At 43.5% G+C, this 18,021-nt stretch overlaps 1 protein-coding gene across 1 annotated transcript in view; it reads right to left on the bottom strand.

Moving 5' to 3' along the window:
- Window positions 1-18,021, bottom strand: part of FAM135B (family with sequence similarity 135 member B) — a 239,238-nt gene that overhangs the window by 40,181 nt on the left and 181,036 nt on the right. Inside the window, exon 8 of the mRNA XM_031439672.2 lies at window positions 619-772. Within this exon, the coding sequence (XP_031295532.2) occupies window positions 619-772 (154 nt within the window). The remainder of the gene's footprint in view (window positions 1-618; window positions 773-18,021) is intronic.

The raw sequence follows: 18,021 nt of genomic DNA, 5'->3' as shown, positions 1-18,021 counted from the left end.
GAAGGACCTCTGCGTTCCTGTCTTGTCCTGCCTCACATCGCCATGTGACCCTGCGCAGTCCATTCACCTCTCCGCGCTTCCGTTCCACCATCTGTCGATCAGGAGGGACCCAGGCCCGATGATCAAGACACCCAAGTCCAGTGACGTACAGGAAGCAACTCATCCCCAGGAAACCAAGTACGATGACCACTAAGAGCTTCCGAGAATCATCCAGATTGAAAACTACGTACGTCCGCATCTCTTAGGACTGTTTTACACTCTTGTAAGCTGCAATCCCACAACCACAGCCTAATGAAGGAAAGGCGATGGACACATTTCCCTTAGAAAGCAGCTTAAGGCTATGGACCAACAGCGCCAGGTGGGCGGTAGGTGTTTGGTTAATGCTCGATGGATGAATGAACGAGTAAAAACACCTGACGTGAGGCGCCGTGTCGTTTCCTTCTGCAGCCGCAAGTCCACGTTTTCCTCCTGTTGGAACGATGGAGACAGAAGACCAAAAAACCTGCCGGGAACGGGGCTTGCTGTGACATGTACAAAAGCATGGCAGCTCTTCTTGAGCCCCAGTCCGAAAGCGGAAGGTCAGCGGCTGGCTGAGTCCCCCCGTGCCCGGCCCCTTACCCAGCTCCATGTGTGGCAGCTCCGGGACGTCCCTCATGATGGTCAGGAAGTAGGCGCGGAGCCCCCGGTAGGCGTGCAAGAGCAGGAAGCACAGCTCCCGGTGCCACTTGTAGGCGTGCTGCATGCAGTGCTCCGAGGGCACGTAGAAGCTCCCCTGTGTGCAGAGACAGAAACAAAAGCTCAGGGCTGCCACATGTGGCCCGGCCCTGAGGACAGCTGGGAAGGGGTTCAAGGTTCCAATAAAAGAGCGAAGTTGAATCTCTTTCTTATCCCTCTGTATGGGAAAACCACTGCAATTGGCCAAGCCTCTGTCTTATCCTGTCAAAATTAAAATAATATTAACAGTAGTAACAATGAGGACAATGATGATGAAGATAATTAAGATGGTGATGATGATGATGGTGATGAAGATGAAGGTGATGATGGTGGTGATGGTGATGATGATGATGATGGTGATGAAGATGAAGGTGAGGATGGTGGTGATGGTGATGATGATGGTGGTGGTGATGGTGATGATGACGGTGATGGTGATGAAGAGGGCTCTGACCTCACAGGTTTGGGACAACTGAACATCACCTACTTACAAGCCTCTTTCTCCTGCCACTATAAGAAGAGGCCATGGGACAGACAGAGGTGGGCTGCTTTTCACAGAGAAATGAATTTAGGAAGACTCTTGTATTGGTGGATGGATAGCGCTGAGAAGGAGAAAAACGCTTTGCTGTAAAATAGGACTGATGCTGTGAGCTTAAACAATCAATATTGGAAGTGCATTTGTAAGAGGCTGTGAATGTGAAGGTGCAGTGTCACTGCATTCTGTTTGTAGCTGTAGGACACATTACACCAGCAGAATTACACAGATGTAATTTGTCTGATGAGGAGGAGATGCCTAAGTCCACACTTTACTTGGAGACTCAGACATGATGGAGTAGGAGGGCCAGGGCAGTCATGACTTTCTTGCAAGCCCAATAGAGAAGGATGTCTTGGGGTGAATTTCAGGAAGGATTTGTTTAAAGAGCAAAAAAAGGACCCTCACAGGGATAGACTTGGGCAGAAAAAGGGAGTTACTGAGCAGCAAGCTGGAGAAACCCTGGATGCAGGAATCAATTGCTCATGTGGCTGTGACAGGAGGGAGCGAATGTCCCTTCACAATCTCGTGCTTCCGGGCCTGTCCTGCAGAAGAAACTCCAGGTGGCATGTTGGTGTCACTCCATCCTCTTGGCGTCTGTGAATTGACCTGTGGAGCTGCTGATGTGGCAGCCTCCTGCCTCGTTCATTTCCTTTCTCATCCCTTGCTGACACCTAAGAGGACTGAGCTGGTCCAGGGGAGCAGGATGGGTCTGATAGGGGTCAGCCGTCATCTGAATGTCATCAGGGCTCCTAGCGTGCCAGGAAGGAAGGCGATGATGGGTGTAACATATACACATGAATCACTGCATTGTGATGACTGGGTCACATGATGCAAAGTGGTACAGATGAGGAAACCTGGATGGTCTGCTGTCACCGAGCTGAGGTGGCCTTAGGTCAGTGCCCTGGGAAAAGGCTGTAAGACAAAGACTGGCCTGCGGAAAGGGCATGGGGCGTGTGCTCCCAGGAGTAACACCCATGGGAGAGGGGGATGGGGCAGAGGGAAGAGCCACATTGCACTGCCACGTGGGAACACAGAGACCTCAGTCGGTCCCATGGGGAGCTCTGGACCTGCAGAGACAGCGGCCAGGTCTTTGCGCCCGGGCACTGACTGTCACTGGGTGTGGGTCACCCCAGGGAAGAGGTGTGACCTTGGTCAGCAGTTCTCTCAGAGAGGGTCACCTCCTGAGGAGGACTCGGCTGTATGCTGTTGGCTGCCAACATCCTTGACAGTGTGACAAATCAGTGAGTTAATCAGGTCTGAAGATGGAAACTGGGCCCACAGAGTTCACCGGAGAAACCCTTAGCAGCTCCCTTCCCTCCCCCAGTGCCTCAACTTGAACTGGGCTTTGCATGGTTAAGTCCCTTCTGATCTGAACTTAAGAGAAACTGTCAACAAGCTTTGGCATCAAAAGACTGTCCCATTTCACAAGCAGAACATTCAGTCGGCGGGGACATCCGTGTTCACCAGACACGCAGGGTAATCTATACATTCCCGTTTCTCATCTCTATTATATTAAGATCAGAAGACAGTGCAGTTGTAGGAAGACCGGCAGAGCTTGTGCACAACAGGGAGGTGTGTTGAACTCCCCAAGTCTGTGGAGCCAGAAGGAACCCACTGTTTACGAAGCATCTAGATATTCCCACAAACTTCATCTCATCTGATCTCTCACAAGCACCTTATAAAGCAGATACTCTGATTTTGATATTCAAAATTGAATACAGGTAAGGTAAAAATCTCAGTATTACCAAAGGAAACACCATATAAAGTTCCCTACTGCGCAGAATCCAATCATTTCTTATATATCTTCCTACAACATTTCCATATGCACATGTGCAGATGTGCATACACGTGCACTCATATGCATATTTGTCCTAAAAAACACATCCAGACACACTCACATGCTGGGAAACGCTCTGGGTATGTCTCTTACTTCTTCTGATCACTTACGCCTTAAAGTTCTTTCTTATTGGACCAAGTAAGTGATAGGAACGCCAGTGCCCACTTCCCAGATCAACGACTGCGGCTCCAAGAACCTAGGGGGTTGCACAAGGTCACTCGGCTTTGCCCGCAGCAGAAAGGCTTCTCGAGTTCAGGTGCTAAATGAAGGCAGTCCTGTCTCATATGCCATGTGTGCCTCCGGTCACCACGGCTGGTGGAGGACAGCTGGTCGACCAGGTCTGCTTACTTTGACAGAGGCATTAATTTAAGTCCTGCAATGCATCCATTAGCTGTGACTAAGCAGAATGGGAAGCAGACAGGAGATTAACAAAGGCATCAGATCTGGTAGCTACGAGTCTCCAGTCTGCTGGCTTCAAACACGCCTGAACTTCCCATTTTCTGGTCCTGCCACCTGCTCACAACTGCATTTTCTTATCACCGATGCCTCCTTTTGAAAGTCCTCCCAGACCCATTGTCAATGGCAAGGAATCTAGAAAGTATGTTATTCAGTTTCACTTTTAAGACTAGACGCCAATATATATGGATTTTTTGAGAGAGAGAGAAAGAAAATATTGGGCAATCTTCATAAGGCTGATTCAATATGATTATTGAGATAGAATGAAGTCAGAATGTTAATCGAAAGAGAAATCCTTAAAAAAAATATGATTGGAGATCATTATAAACAAACAAATGCTGTTTTCCATAGATACTCAACAGCATGATTTTTAGAAAGTGAATGATTTGCCGCAGAAAATCCCATTAGCCGGCCCTCCAGGCCTGCAGAGCCAGGGCAGAAATACCAGCGCACCCCCATCAGACATGCATGAAGTGGACTGAAAAGCCTTGTGCAATCTCCCCAGCACAAAGAAAGACCACTTCAGCGTCCCTCCTTTTCCACAGTCTGGAGTGGAAACCCTAAATAATACAGCAGGGTTCGTGCAGGGCAAGCAGGACATTAGGCTGGGTGTGAACTCAGGTGGGAGACCCCACCAACCCATGTCATCATCTGCTCAACATCTGTAAAAAGGGGATCTTCACAATATGGCCTTTAGGGTTGCCGTTAAGGACTAACTGCAGACTTGCGTGATGCTTCAGTGTAACATCGGGGTGCACTAAAAGGAACTTGTTTTGACAAGGACACACCCATTGATGGCCTCGGGAAACACGGCTATGGATTGTGCAGCTCAGACCTCAAAGGTTCCACACGATTCTGGGATCTGGATTTGCTAGGCCGCCATAATAATCATGCTATAGATATTTACGTCCTACACAAATGTACACTTTATATGACATATGTACACAACCTCATTCTTATTTGGCATGTGGTAACACTGATAACTTTTCATTTAGTTCAAACACACCCACCATAAATGCAAAACACGTTTTTGTGTAAAAATATCCATCCATCTTCTGTATTATGATTATGGGAGAATGTACAAACGGAATGGGTCTGCAATATTCTGGATGTTTATTTGGAAAAGGAATGAAAGCTTGATCAGACCTCAAAATCTAAATCCTATTAATAGTAGCTGCTGTTCACTGTATGCCTGCTGTGTGGCTGGTACTGTTGTTTTTTTGTTTTCTGTTTTTTGTTTTTGATCCCTGAATTCCTCTTCTTGATGATGCAGTGAGTTTCTCATTATTATCTTTATTTTTTACCAGTAAGAAAATAATAACTCAACAGCATTAATAAATAACATTTATTGTTTGACCCTATTAAATGCTAGGAATTGCTACAGCGTTTATATATATTAATTGTTTCTTATTCCAATCCTATGAAATAAGCACAGTTATTTATCTCCATTTTACAGACTGGAAAACTAAACCCCAGAGTGGTAAACAGCGTGTTTGCAGGGCTCACGACGTTCAGGAGGTGAATCAGTAAGTCAGACACACTCTCAGCCTTGATGCCGAGCTCGCTCTTCGAATTCGGCTGCAGGAGGATGAAACAGCCTGTGTTCATACAACTAGGAAGCAGAGAAGTTGAGCTTCCAGCCCATACTAAAGCCTTGGTTTACGAAGGAAACCAGCTCTGTAAGTTACAAAGGGACTCAAACCCGCCTGGGCTAGCCTCAGCTTTGTGACTAACTCGCTGTGATTCCAGGAAAACAATCTTAACGCTCTGGCCTTTTCATTGCCAGCAACACACTGCTGCTATCTGAGTCAGGGGTTCCCAAGTTCTGTGCCCCACAACGCACTGGTGACTAGCTGTGAGTTGAACTACAAGTATGTCTTTCCAAAAATGGTTAAAATGTAGAAATCACAAATGATTTCATATTAATATGACTTCATGCAAAGTTGTCCCTACTGCCTTATTACTGGCACCCCACAGAGCTTCCTTAGGCAGAAGAAAGAGAGAATGAGAGTTACAGGCTTGGACAGACGGGTGGGCGCAGGGTGGGGGAGGTGGTTAATAGCCCAGGTCTGCGTCATATTCCCACCCAGGCATCCGCTCCATTCTACATGTACATGCGTGCTGCCCTCCACCCACACGTGGCTACATCATTGGAGGTTCATACAATGACTCCTGAGTGATCACAGACAACGCTACGAGGCTCCAGCCGTAAAAGAAGTAAACTGGTTTTGTGTTTCTTTCCCTTTATATGTTTGTTGTGCTCCCACCTCCCCTCCTGGAAATCAGGAACGGAATATTCTTCATCTTCTGTTCCCATCTCCTTTCACACAGTGGGCAATCCCTCATCAGTGGCTGATGGGGGCCACCATGGGGGAGCTACTGCATAAGGTCCCACCAAGTGGAGCGAGAGCCAGTGCATGGCCGTTCTAGGAAGGCGCGCGTCGGGGATGAGAGCACTACTTCTTCACTCTTGGTGTGTTTTCAACACGGAGGGACACTCATTACCATTATACTCCCCGCTCCTCTCTCCGTTTATTGTGCAGATGGTGAGTTTGGGATAAGAAACTAGACATCCCTGTCTTCCTCTTGGCAGCGAGTCCTCCCTCTGATGCATTTATCTCCGTCTTCCTCAGCCCCGGCAGGAGCCTGGTGGACAAGGTGGTCTGCAAGGGAGACCCACATTTGTCTAGCACAGCTGTACCTAATTAAGTAGGTAATTCTCGAGTTCAACATCCGGGAACCCCCGATCAAAGATATAAACCAAATGATCTCACAACTTAGCTTGAACCCAAGTTTGTCTTATTTTGTCTCACTTTCCAGTTGGCTCAACACTCAGTTAGGGAGAAGAAGGTATTGTGTATCAGTTCCCCGTCACTCCCAGCAGATTTGATCTCCTTTGATGATGAAGTCACTGACGTTACTGTATCCCTGTGTCATATTATTTGGCTCCTTGGGGTGCTCAGGACAAAATGGAGCAAACAAGGAGAGCTGGCCAGTGTTGGTGGAGGGTTAGAATAGACCAGTGGATTTCAACCACTGTTTTAAGAAATCATGGGGGTGCAATAAGCAGCAAGAAAGGGACAAGGTGGGTAAGGTCCCCACTTCATCAGAGCTTTTCTGTTCCCAGTAGTTCTAATGATGGGTTCTGCATAGGCATTCCTTTGAAAAAGAAGTCCTTAGGAGACAGAGAAGATGGCGGAGTAGAAGGACGCTCGCAGGTCACCCTCTCCCACAAATACACCAAGACCCACATCTACAGACCCACTCAGCCAACCAGAGCACCTGTGGAACTCCGACAGAACATCGCCCTCTTCAAAAGATAAAGACGCCAAAAATCTGGTAGGAGAAAAGGAAAAAAGAAAGAACAAAAGGCAAAGCAGTGCGGGACGGGTCCCGCGGGGAGGGAGCGGCAAAGGAGGACTGGCGCTCGCTCGCTGGGTCTCCCCTCTCCAACTGAGAGGCCAGCGGGACGGAGGGGGAGCCTCCGAGGCTCGGAGCTGTACAGAGCAGCCCTTGACTAACAGAACTAAGTTAAACGGGCACAGAGCGCCCCCCCCGACAACCAGCCTGAGACGCGGGCCGGCAGCGGCGGGCAGGGCCAGGCTGCACAAGCCGAGCGGAGGACGGAAGTGGCTGCACGGAGGCAGCCCCGGGGGAACGCAAGGGGCTGCGCGCCGTGGCTGTGGGTGCACAGGGCAGAACAACCTGGGCCCTCCATAAAACAGCAAGGTTGATGTGCTCTCGGGGGAAGGGTGCACACCCCCATCTCTGAAAACCCGCGGAAAGTTTTCGGGGGAAGAGAGGCGGGGCGCAGGCACAGCCACCATATCCTCCGCGCTGAGCACTCAGGCGGGGGCGGGGGCGAAACCTGCATCCGCACAGAAGGGCTTAGCAGCCTCAAAGGCCAGACTGAGACTGGCCTGCAGCCCGGGGCAGATAGGATCCTTCCATCCTGGTCCCTCAGAGAACTTGCTCCACAAAGACAAACAAGGAGCTGGGTTTTGGCTCGGAGCAGGGACAGGGCTGACCCTCGGTCTTCCCCGAGCCCACCCGCGGAGCGCCGACCAGGGCGGAGCGCGCAGCCGCACAGAAAGCGGAGCTACCGGCGGCGGCGCAGGTAGAGCGAGAGCGGCCCCCCGCCTTTCGGGCAGGAACACAGCCCCTGACCGAGGTGCTGGGAGGGGGCACGACCCGCCCTCCTACCCGGCCGGTCTGCAACATCTGACTGCAGCATCCGGAGGGGCAGCGACCCGCCCGCCCACAGCAGAGAGCTGCACCTGACCCAGTGTTAGGAGGAGGCGCGATCGGCTTGCCGACAGGTGCTGGGAGCAGCACAGAAGAGGGCGCCAATGGAGGGCCTCTGAAAACAGCAAGCTGAGCTTCCAAAACAGGACGAAGACAGAAAGACTTCACATTAAAAGCACACAGACTCCAGGAGAACACCGACAAACCGCCCCCCCCCCTTTTTTTTAAATCTGTTTTTACCTGTTCTATTTTCTATTACTCTCTTAATCTTTACTTCTTAATTCATTTCTATTTCTCTTGGGTTTTGATGTCCTGCTATTGATTAGACACAGGTTTCAGATACATCTATTCATCTCCCCCCCCCTTTTTTTGTAAAGGTTTTAAAAGGACGTCTCAACCCGATTAATACTCTGCTTCAACTCACTCTTCTATTATTCATTATACACTGTTTTCAAACTCTTTCTCCCTTCTTTTAAAATTCTTTCTCTCTTATTTTTTTTTCTTTTTTTCCTAAGTTCTATTCCTAAATAGGCATCAGACAGATAAAATCCTTAAGGACCAAAATAAACAACTGATACTCCATAAACCACAGTGCCAGAGAGGTATGAGCAAGATGAAGAAGCAGAAAAACCTTTCCCAATTAAAAGAACAAGAGAAATCCCCTGAAAGAAAGATCAACGAAATAGACATCGACAGCCTACTAGATCAAGATTTCGAAAAAGGAGTGATCGAATTGCTGAAGGAATTAAAAGAGATAGTGTTTAGAGATATAAAATATGTCAAAAATGAAATTGAAGCTATAAAGAAGAGCCAAGTAGAATGGGTAAAACTCATTGACAGAGATGAGGAATGATCTAATAGCTGTGCAAAGCCGACTAGATAATGCAGAGGAACGAATTAGTGATCTAGAAGACAGGGCAATAGAAAGCACCCATTCAGAAGAACTACAAGAGAAGCAAATAAAAAATAATGAAAATAGCATAAGGGACCTATGGGATAATATAAAGCGTCCCAATCTTCGCGTAATAGGGGGTCCCAGAAGGATAAGAAAGATCAAAGGGGATTGAAAAGGTTTTTGAAGAAATCGTGACTGAAAACTTCCCAAACTTAAAGGAGGAATCAGATATCCAAGTACAGGAAGCTCAGAGGGTCCCAAACAGGAAGAACCCAAATAGACCCACACCAAGACATATCATAATCAAGATGGCCAGAGTCAAGGATAAAGAAATGATTCTAAAGGCAGCAAGAGAAAAGCAAAGAGTAAGTTACAAGGGAACCCCCATAAGGCTCTCAGCTGATTTCTCTACACAAACACTACAGGCCAGAAGGGAGTGGCAAGATATATTCAAAGCCCTGAATGAAAAAAAGATGCAGCCTAGGATCCTTTATCCAGCAAGGCTATCCTTGAGGATAGAAGGAGAAATAGAGTTTCACAGACAAAAAAAAAAGCTGCAGGAGTTTAGCAACACTAAACCCATGCTAAAAGAAATATTGAAAGGGCTATTCTAAATAGAAAAGCAGCAGGATGCTACAGAAATGAGAAACACACAACTGGAAAGGTGATAACTCATGAATTACAAATAAAGTAAACATGAAATTATAAAAGAAGACATACAAATCACTGAGAGTGGGAGAGGGAGGCAGGGAAATATAGAATACTTTTTTCTTTCTTTTTTAAATTTTTTTAACAGTAGGATGGGTTTGAGATCATGTTACTATCAGTTTAATAAAAACAGTTACAGTAATGGGTTGACAGATTTACAAAAAAGGGTAACAACAAGCCAAAAATTTACAAAGGAGTCACAAAAATTAAATAAAATCCATGATAATACAAAGGAAAATTACCAAACCACAAAAGGAAGAAGAAAGGAACAAAGAGGATATACCAATTCAACTGCAAAGATAAGTTCAAAATGGCAATAAACATATATCTATCATTAATTACTGTAAATGTTAATGGACTAAATGCTCCAGTCAAAAGACACAGAGTGGCAGACTGGATAATAAAGCAAGAACTTTCAATATGCTGCATACAAGAGACCCACTTTAGGGAGAAGGACACATATAGATTGAGAGTGAAAGGATGGAAAAGGATATTCCATGCAAATGGAAAAGCCAAAAAAGCAGGTGTCGCAGTACTGATTTCAGACAAAATAGACTTTAAAACAAAGGCCATAAAGAAAGATAAAGAAGGACATTTTATAATGATTAAAGGAGTGATACAAGATGAGGATATTACACTCGTTAATATATATGCACCCAATATAGGAGCACCTAAGTACATACAAGAATTACTAACAGAGATAAAGGGGGATATTGATGGGAATACAATCATAGTTGGAGATTTTAACACTGCATTAACATCACTAGACAGATCTTCCAGACAGAAAATAAACAAGGCAACAGAGAAATTAAATACTACAATAGAAAAACTAGATTTGGTGGATATTTTCAGAGCATTACACCCCCCCAAAATAGGATATACATTCTTTTCAAGTGCACATGGAACATTTTCCAGGATCGATCATGTACTTGGGCACAAAAGAAACCTCAACAATTTTAAGAAGATAGAAATTATCTTAAGCATCTTTACTGACCACAATGCCATGAAACTGGAAATCAACAACAGAGAAACAAGGAGAAAAAAAGGAAAGCATGGAGATTAAACAATATGTTATTGAAAAAACAATGGATCAATGAGGAAATCAAAGCTGAAATTAAAAAATACCTTGAGACAAATGATAATGAAAGCACAACCACTCAAAACGTATGGGACACAGCAAAGGCAGTGCTAAGAGGGAAGTTTATAGCGATACAGGCCTTCCTCAAAAAAGAAGAACAATCTCAAATAAACAAGTTAACCCACCACCTGAATGAATTAGAAAAAGAAGAACAAAAAGCCCCAAAAAGCAGCAGAAGGAAGGAAATAATAAAGATCAGAGAGGAATTAAATACAATAGAGATTAACAAGACCATAGAAAAAATCAACCAAACCAAAAGCTGGTTTTTTGAAGAAGTAAATAAAATCGACAAACCTCTGGCCAAACTCACAAAGAAGAAAAAAGAGAGAGCACAAATTAGCAAAGTAAGAAAGGAAAATGGAGAAATTACAACAAACAAAATAAAAATACAGAATATCATACGAGAATATTATGAAAAACTATATGGAACCAAACTGGATAACCTAGAGGAGATGGACAAGTTTCTGGAAACATAGTGTCCACCAAAACTGAATCAAGAAGAATCTGAACACTTGAACAATCCGATCACTAGAAAGGAAATAGAAATGGCAATTAAAACCCTCCCTACAAATAAAAGTCCAGGACCGGACGGCTTCACCGGGGAATTCTACCAAACATACAAAGAAGAACTCATACCAGTCCTTCTCAAACTCTTCCAGACGATTGAAAAGGAGGGAATACTCCCAAACTCATTCTATGAAGCCACCATCACCCTGATACCAAAACCAGGCAAAGACACTACAAAAAAAGAGAATTATAGGCCAATATCACTGATGAACATAGACGCCAAAATCTTCACCAAAATTTTAGCAAATAGAATCCAACAACACATAAAAAAGATTATACATCGTGACCAAGTGGGGTTCATCCCAGGGACACAAGGCTGGTTCAACATACGCAAATCAATCAGTGTAATACATCACATCAACAAGAGAAAGGACAAAAACCACATGATCATCTCAATCGATGCAGAAAAAGCATTTGATAAAATTCAACACCCATTTATGATAAAAACTCTCGCCAAAGTGGGTATAGAGGGAACATATCTCAACATAATAAAAGCTATATATGACAAACCTACAGCCAGCATAGTACTCAACGGTGAAAAACTCAAAAGCTTCCCACTAAAATCTGGGACAAGACAAGGATGCCCACTATCACCACTCCTATTCAACATAGTCCTGGAAGTCCTAGCCACAGCAGTCAGGCAAGAGAAAGAAATAAAAGGGATCCAAATTGGAAAAGAAGAGGTAAAAGTGTCATTATATGCTGATGACATGTTACTATATATAGAAAACCCTAAAAGGTCCACACAAAAGCTACTAGAGCTGATTGAAGAATTCAGCAAGGTAGCAGGTTACAAAATTAACGTTCAAAAATCAGTTGCATTTCTTTACACTAACGATAAATCAACAGAAGAAGAAAGTAAAGAAACAGTCCCCTTTAAAATAGCACCCAAAGTAATAAAATATCTGGGAATAAATCTAACCAAGGAGGTGAAAGAATTATACACAGAAAACTATAAACCACTGATGAAGGAAATTAAAGAAGACTTTAAAAAATGGAAAGATATTCCATGCTCTTGGATTGGAAGAATCAATATTGTTAAAATGGTCACACTGCCCAAGGCAATCTACAGATTTAATGCAATCCCTATCCAATTACCCAGGACATATTTCACAGAACTAGAACAAATCATAATAAAATTCATATGGAACCATCAAAGACCTAGAATTGCCAAAGCATTACTGAAGAGAAAGAAAGAGGCTGGAGGAATAACTCTCCCAGACTTCAGACAATACTATAGAGCTACAGTCATCAAGACAGCATGGTATTGGTACCAAAACAGACATATAGACCAATGGAACAGAATAGAGAGCCCAGAAATGAACCCACAAACTTTTGGTCAACTCATCTTTGACAAAGGAGGCAAGAATATACATTGGAATAAAGACAGTCTCTTCAGCAAATGGTGTTGGGAAAACTGGACAGCAGCATGTAAAACAATGAAGCTAGAACACTCCCTTACACCATATACAAAAATCAACTCAAAATGGATTAAAGACTTAAACATAAGACAAGATACAATAAACCTCCTAGAGGAAAACATAGGCAAAACATTATCTGACATACATTTAAAAAATTTTCTCCTAGAAGAAATAAAAGCAAGAATAAACAAATGGGACCTAATGAAACTTACAAGCTTCTGCACAGCAAAGGAAACCAGAAGTAAAACAAGAAGAAAACCTACGGAATGGGAGAAAATTTTTGCAAGTGAAACCGACAAAGGCTTGATCTCCAGAATATATAAGCAGCTCATACGACTCAATAAGAAAAAAATAAACAACCCAATCCAAAAATGGGCAGAAGACCTAAACAAGCAATTCTCCAAGGAAGACATACAAATGATCAAAAAGCACATGAAAAAATGCTCAATATCACTAATTATCAGAGAAATGCAAATCAAAACTACAATGAGGTATCACCTCACACCAGTCAGAATGGCCGTCATTCAAAAATCCACAAATGACAAATGCTGGAGAGGCTGTGGAGAAAGGGGAACCCTCCTACACTGCTGGTGGGAATGCAGTTTGGTGCAGCCACTATGGAAAACAGTGTGGAGATTCCTCAGAAGACTAGGAATAGACTTACCGTATGACCCAGGAATCCCACTCCTGGGCTTGTATCCAGAAGGAAATCTACTTCAGGATGACACCTGCACCCCAATGTTCATAGCAGCACTATTTACAATAGCCAAAACATGGAAACAGCCTAAATGTCCATCAACAGGTGACTGGATAAAGAAGAGGTGGTATATTTATACAATGGAATACTACTCAGCCATAAAAACCGACAACATAATGCCGTTTGCAGCAACATGGATGCTCCTGGAGAATGTCATTCTAAGTGAAGTAAGCCAGAAAGAGAAAGAAAAATACCATATGAGATCGCTCATATGTGGAATCTAAAAAACAAAAACAAAAACAAAAACAAACAAACAAAAACAAAGCGTAAATAAAGGACAGAAATAGACTCACAGACAGAGAATACAGACTTGTGGTTACCAGGGGGGTGGAGGGTGGGAAGGGATAGACTGGGATTTCAAAATTGTAGAATAGACTACACTGTATAGCACAGGGAAATATACACAAAATGTTGTGATAACTCACAGAGAAAAAAAATGTGACAATGAGTGTGTATATGTCCATGAATAACTGAAAAATTGTGCTGACACTGGAATTTGACAGAACATTGTAAAATGATTATAAATCAATAAAAAATGTTAAAAAAAAAAAAAGAAAGAAAAAGAAGTCCTTGTTTAATAAATAAATAAATTTTGAAAATCTCTGGGCTAAGCTAATGCCCCTTGAGTGCTCAGCTTTTCTGCTGTGGTCCTGAAGACAAGTACAAATTGTGTGGCTGAAAATCAGACCTCAACAAGCCCTGGCATTCATTGTTTTCATTCCTGATTCCCAGTTACTGTTTTTTTTTTTTTTCCTCTCTGTTTATAAGGCTGTTTTAAACAGCAATTTTTAAAAGATACTTTTTGATTCAAATTGATCCAAAATAACAGGGTTTTTTGGTTTGTTTGTGTTTGTTTTGCTTTCATTTTGGGGGGTAAAGCAACAGAGTTCCACAAAAATTCAGTGGACAAGGGATTACGGAAATGTCCTGGGGTCAAGGGGTTTTGCTGCACACCAGCTTCAGCACCTTGGACAGTACACTTGTCCTCATCGGACAAGGATGAGGCTAAAGGGGAGATGTTCTTTGCCTTCCATAAAGCACAGCAAACACACAGTCAATTAGTCTTATAATTATTATCAGTAAGAACTCCATATGAAATTTTCCACTGATGTACTTAAGAGATGGCGTTTTCTTTAGTAAATTGGTCAATTCCTGTATCACCAAGAGATTCTGACCTATTTACAACTTTAAAAGTAATAATTCAGTAGTAATTGCATAAACTGACATATTGACTCTCAATAATTCATAACCATCTTCTAAGTTACCTTAATGCCCATGATGTAATTTGGGTGAATGCATATTTTGTTGCTATTGATCCGTCTGACTTTACAGAACTGCATTTTTATGTTAGAGGTATTATGATTGGGAGTCCCTTTGGGTTTCTCTAAGTTCTTCAGCACATCAGTAGGGTCAGTCCAATTCCATTTATCATCATGATCCTAATTACTCTATATCTGGTGCTTCCTATCTGCCTCTCATTGTGCTGAACACTTGAGCTCCAGATGTTAACACACACTGCCCCCACCTGGAGGCAAATGTTCTTAAGTTAGAGGAACCAGGGACACAAGAGCAAAATTGTAGTGCAATGTGCTAAATGCCACACTAGAAGAAACCCTAGGATGCTGTGAGTGTGTGGAGAGCTGTGGTAGGGAAGGCTTCCTGGAAGAGGTGGTGCTGCAGTTGAATCCTGAAAGGCTAGGCAGGTAGAGCACAGATGAGAGAGACTGTGCCAAGCACAGGAACCATCACAGACAAAGACATGGAGTGAACAAGTTAATAAAGTACAGGGAAATATAATCAATAGTATGCTGCTAAGGAAAATGAATCCCAGAGAGAGAAGAAGGAGATGATGCTAGACAAATAGCCTGGCGTCTGGTCACGGAGGGCCAGGCATAGCATGTTGATCAAAAATCAATTTCCAGACACCCAGAGACACATAAGACATGGACAAAATGTGCTGGTGTGCCCATCAGTGGGGGATGGGGAGACATGTTGGGGCCCCCCTTCCACGACTCTGGCCTCTCACTTGTCATTGCATCTGCCCTCCAAACATTCAGGGAAATTAAACTCATGATGTAAATTTACAAAAGTGGAATGGAAAGTGGAATGTCCTAGAGAGGTTAAGTAAATGGCCCTTGGTCCCCTAATTACTGAGTGACAAGCCCAGGATTCCAAAACAGCCCAGCCTTGCTCTGTTCTCCCACAGGGTGCCGTTCTGAATTCATCAGAATCCACATCTTCTCAACTGAGGGCAAGACAGTGAGAATAGGGACCATAAAAACAGCAGGAGTAAGGTGACATGGCTATCAGATACACTGGATTAATTATGCAGCGTGTGAAGGGTCAACCGATTAATACTCCCATCCCCCAGAGGCCAGCTCCAAGATCATCAACTCAGATCTCTCTGCAGAGTAAGTGAGCTGTCAGTCTCAGTGCCTTGGGATATCGTGAGCACCCTAAGTGTTTCTACTTTGGAAGCTGTAGAGGTTCACTATGGTCTCCTAAAGATGTCAAATTCTACGCTTTTGTGATTTTAATTATGGAAGGTACTAACTTCCTTTAGCTGACACCTGGGCATCCATAATTACTCTCCTACTTTGAGTTCTGAGGTCTCTTGTGTGAATTGGGTCCTTATCTCTCCCCCTAGTCCTTCTGGTGGGTTTTCTATATATAGTTCATTCTGTAGGGAACCTGGAAAGGAGGCCAGAGCAGACCACGAATGAAAACAGACTCTACGTTCTGACTGCAAACTTGCAAACATCCATGTGGCTCCTTACAAACCTTCTTATCAAGACACACAGAGAACTCAGAATCACTTCTAAGTGTGAGGTGGGGGATGGCTGTCCGTCTCCATGTCAGACGGTGCCTACAGGGCATGGCTATGACTTGAATGAGGTGTGCCTGATCCCGGAGCCCACACTCCTAACTACTGACAATTCCTGGCTCCCTCTTAGCCCCTGCAGAAAACGGATCAGGCTGTTATGAGAGATTATTAAGGCAAATGGGAGGCCACCACATGAATACTGTCCTATCTGAATGCTTACTTCCATAAGAAATCAGCTCGGAGTATGTCTGGGGTATTTTTGTTTTTTTGTTCTTTTTGGAATGATCAGAGCAACTGTAAAAACCAAAGTAAGAGTATATGCATAATAAATCATAGTGTATCTAGAGCTTTTAAATCAACCCTGTAAGTATGTGTCATTATTGTCCTCATTTTATGGATCAAGAGACAGGTGGATCTCCTAGACACAGTGTCAGGAGTTGAGAGTTTTCTATAAAAATATTACCAAAATTAACAGACCAATAATAATCTGAACCCATTTTAAGTAAAATTTGGATTGTGTCCCTGACCATGCTGCAGTCAAACACTGCTGTGCAGTTTTATCAGCTGCACCTGCCTCAGGGTTCAGGACCAACTCGTTAACAGTAAGGCCCCTGAAGTGGCAGCGGTGGTGTTGCACTGCAGTATTTCTTGCATGAGGATCAGGAATTTGACTTGTTTTTAGTGCTGGTCTGCAGTTACTGGCTGCTTATTATTGGCTAGTATTTTGTTAAGTACAGTGAGCACCTTCTGCATGACACACAGCCTAGTTCATAGTTGTGATTATCACCTCAGCTATAAAATAGTAATGATAAGAGCGATTAACTCCAAGAAGCATGGTGGGGAGCATGTTTCCTAAGACACAAAATAGAAGTAGGGGACTTAGAAGAATATCTGGCAAAGAATAGGTATTTGTATTACGGGAACAGAAGAGATGACAGAGCCTAACATGCAAAGAGAGGCGAGGTCAGAGGGCCCAGCAGGGAGGGTGATGCTGTTGGCCATCGCACTGGCCACCACACTGTACAGACACTGCCTCCCTTTCCTCTGAGCGAAAGATGTCAAGGCATAGAAAGTGGAGGTAAGGGAGAACCAGAATCCTATTTCTCTGGTCTTCCAAATATAAGTGATCCTCTGGGCTTCTGAATTTCAGTATTATAGACAGAGCCTTTCAACGAGATGAACAGACCATTTGAAAATTGTGTCGACCAACGAGAACTCTGCAGACAGTAGATTCCCTAATTAAGGTGACCAGAGTCAATGCATCATTACAATGTAGAAAATGCTTAAAAACACTCTACATTCAAAAATGCTGAATCTCTGTTAAAACGTTTACAACTTTGACATTTTCATTTTTGAGTATTTTACCTACATTTGTTCTGCATTAAAAGCATTTCTCCAAACTGTTTGCAATGTTCAGCAATTTTGTTAGCAGTTGGCACACTGGATTCTTAATATTTAATCTAATTGAGAGCAACATCACACAACTCAAACTGAACAAGCAATTTAGTTGTCAGATCCTCATAAAACCCCAAACACCTTTCTGATGAATGTCTTTATTTTTAAAGTCTAGTTTGAAGGAAGGCTCCGACTTAAAGAAATAAATTACTATTCTTCGATTCAATCGGATATATATAAGTTTCTTAAAAATTACCAGACAGTTGCTACGTGTGATATTTTAAAAACACGAGAGATTGCTTGTTTCTCAACAGAGATCCTAGGATGAGAATGTTTCTCTTCTTGGGAACTCCTCTGTCATTTCCTTTACTCAGATGTTACCTTTAACAATACTTCTACACCGAGGCAAGAGAGACCTCCTTCAGGAGGAGTTCTGGGGGTTCTGACTCTAGTTATGGTTGATATTACTACAAACAGCCACATCGTAGAGAGAAGTCGAATGTACACACATACAACATTCAGCCTCATGCCC

This window comes from Camelus dromedarius, chromosome 20 (assembly GCF_036321535.1).
Source record: "Camelus dromedarius isolate mCamDro1 chromosome 20, mCamDro1.pat, whole genome shotgun sequence".
Lineage (NCBI taxonomy): Eukaryota > Metazoa > Chordata > Mammalia > Artiodactyla > Camelidae > Camelus > Camelus dromedarius.
This window is presented reverse-complemented; position numbering and strand designations above follow the sequence as displayed.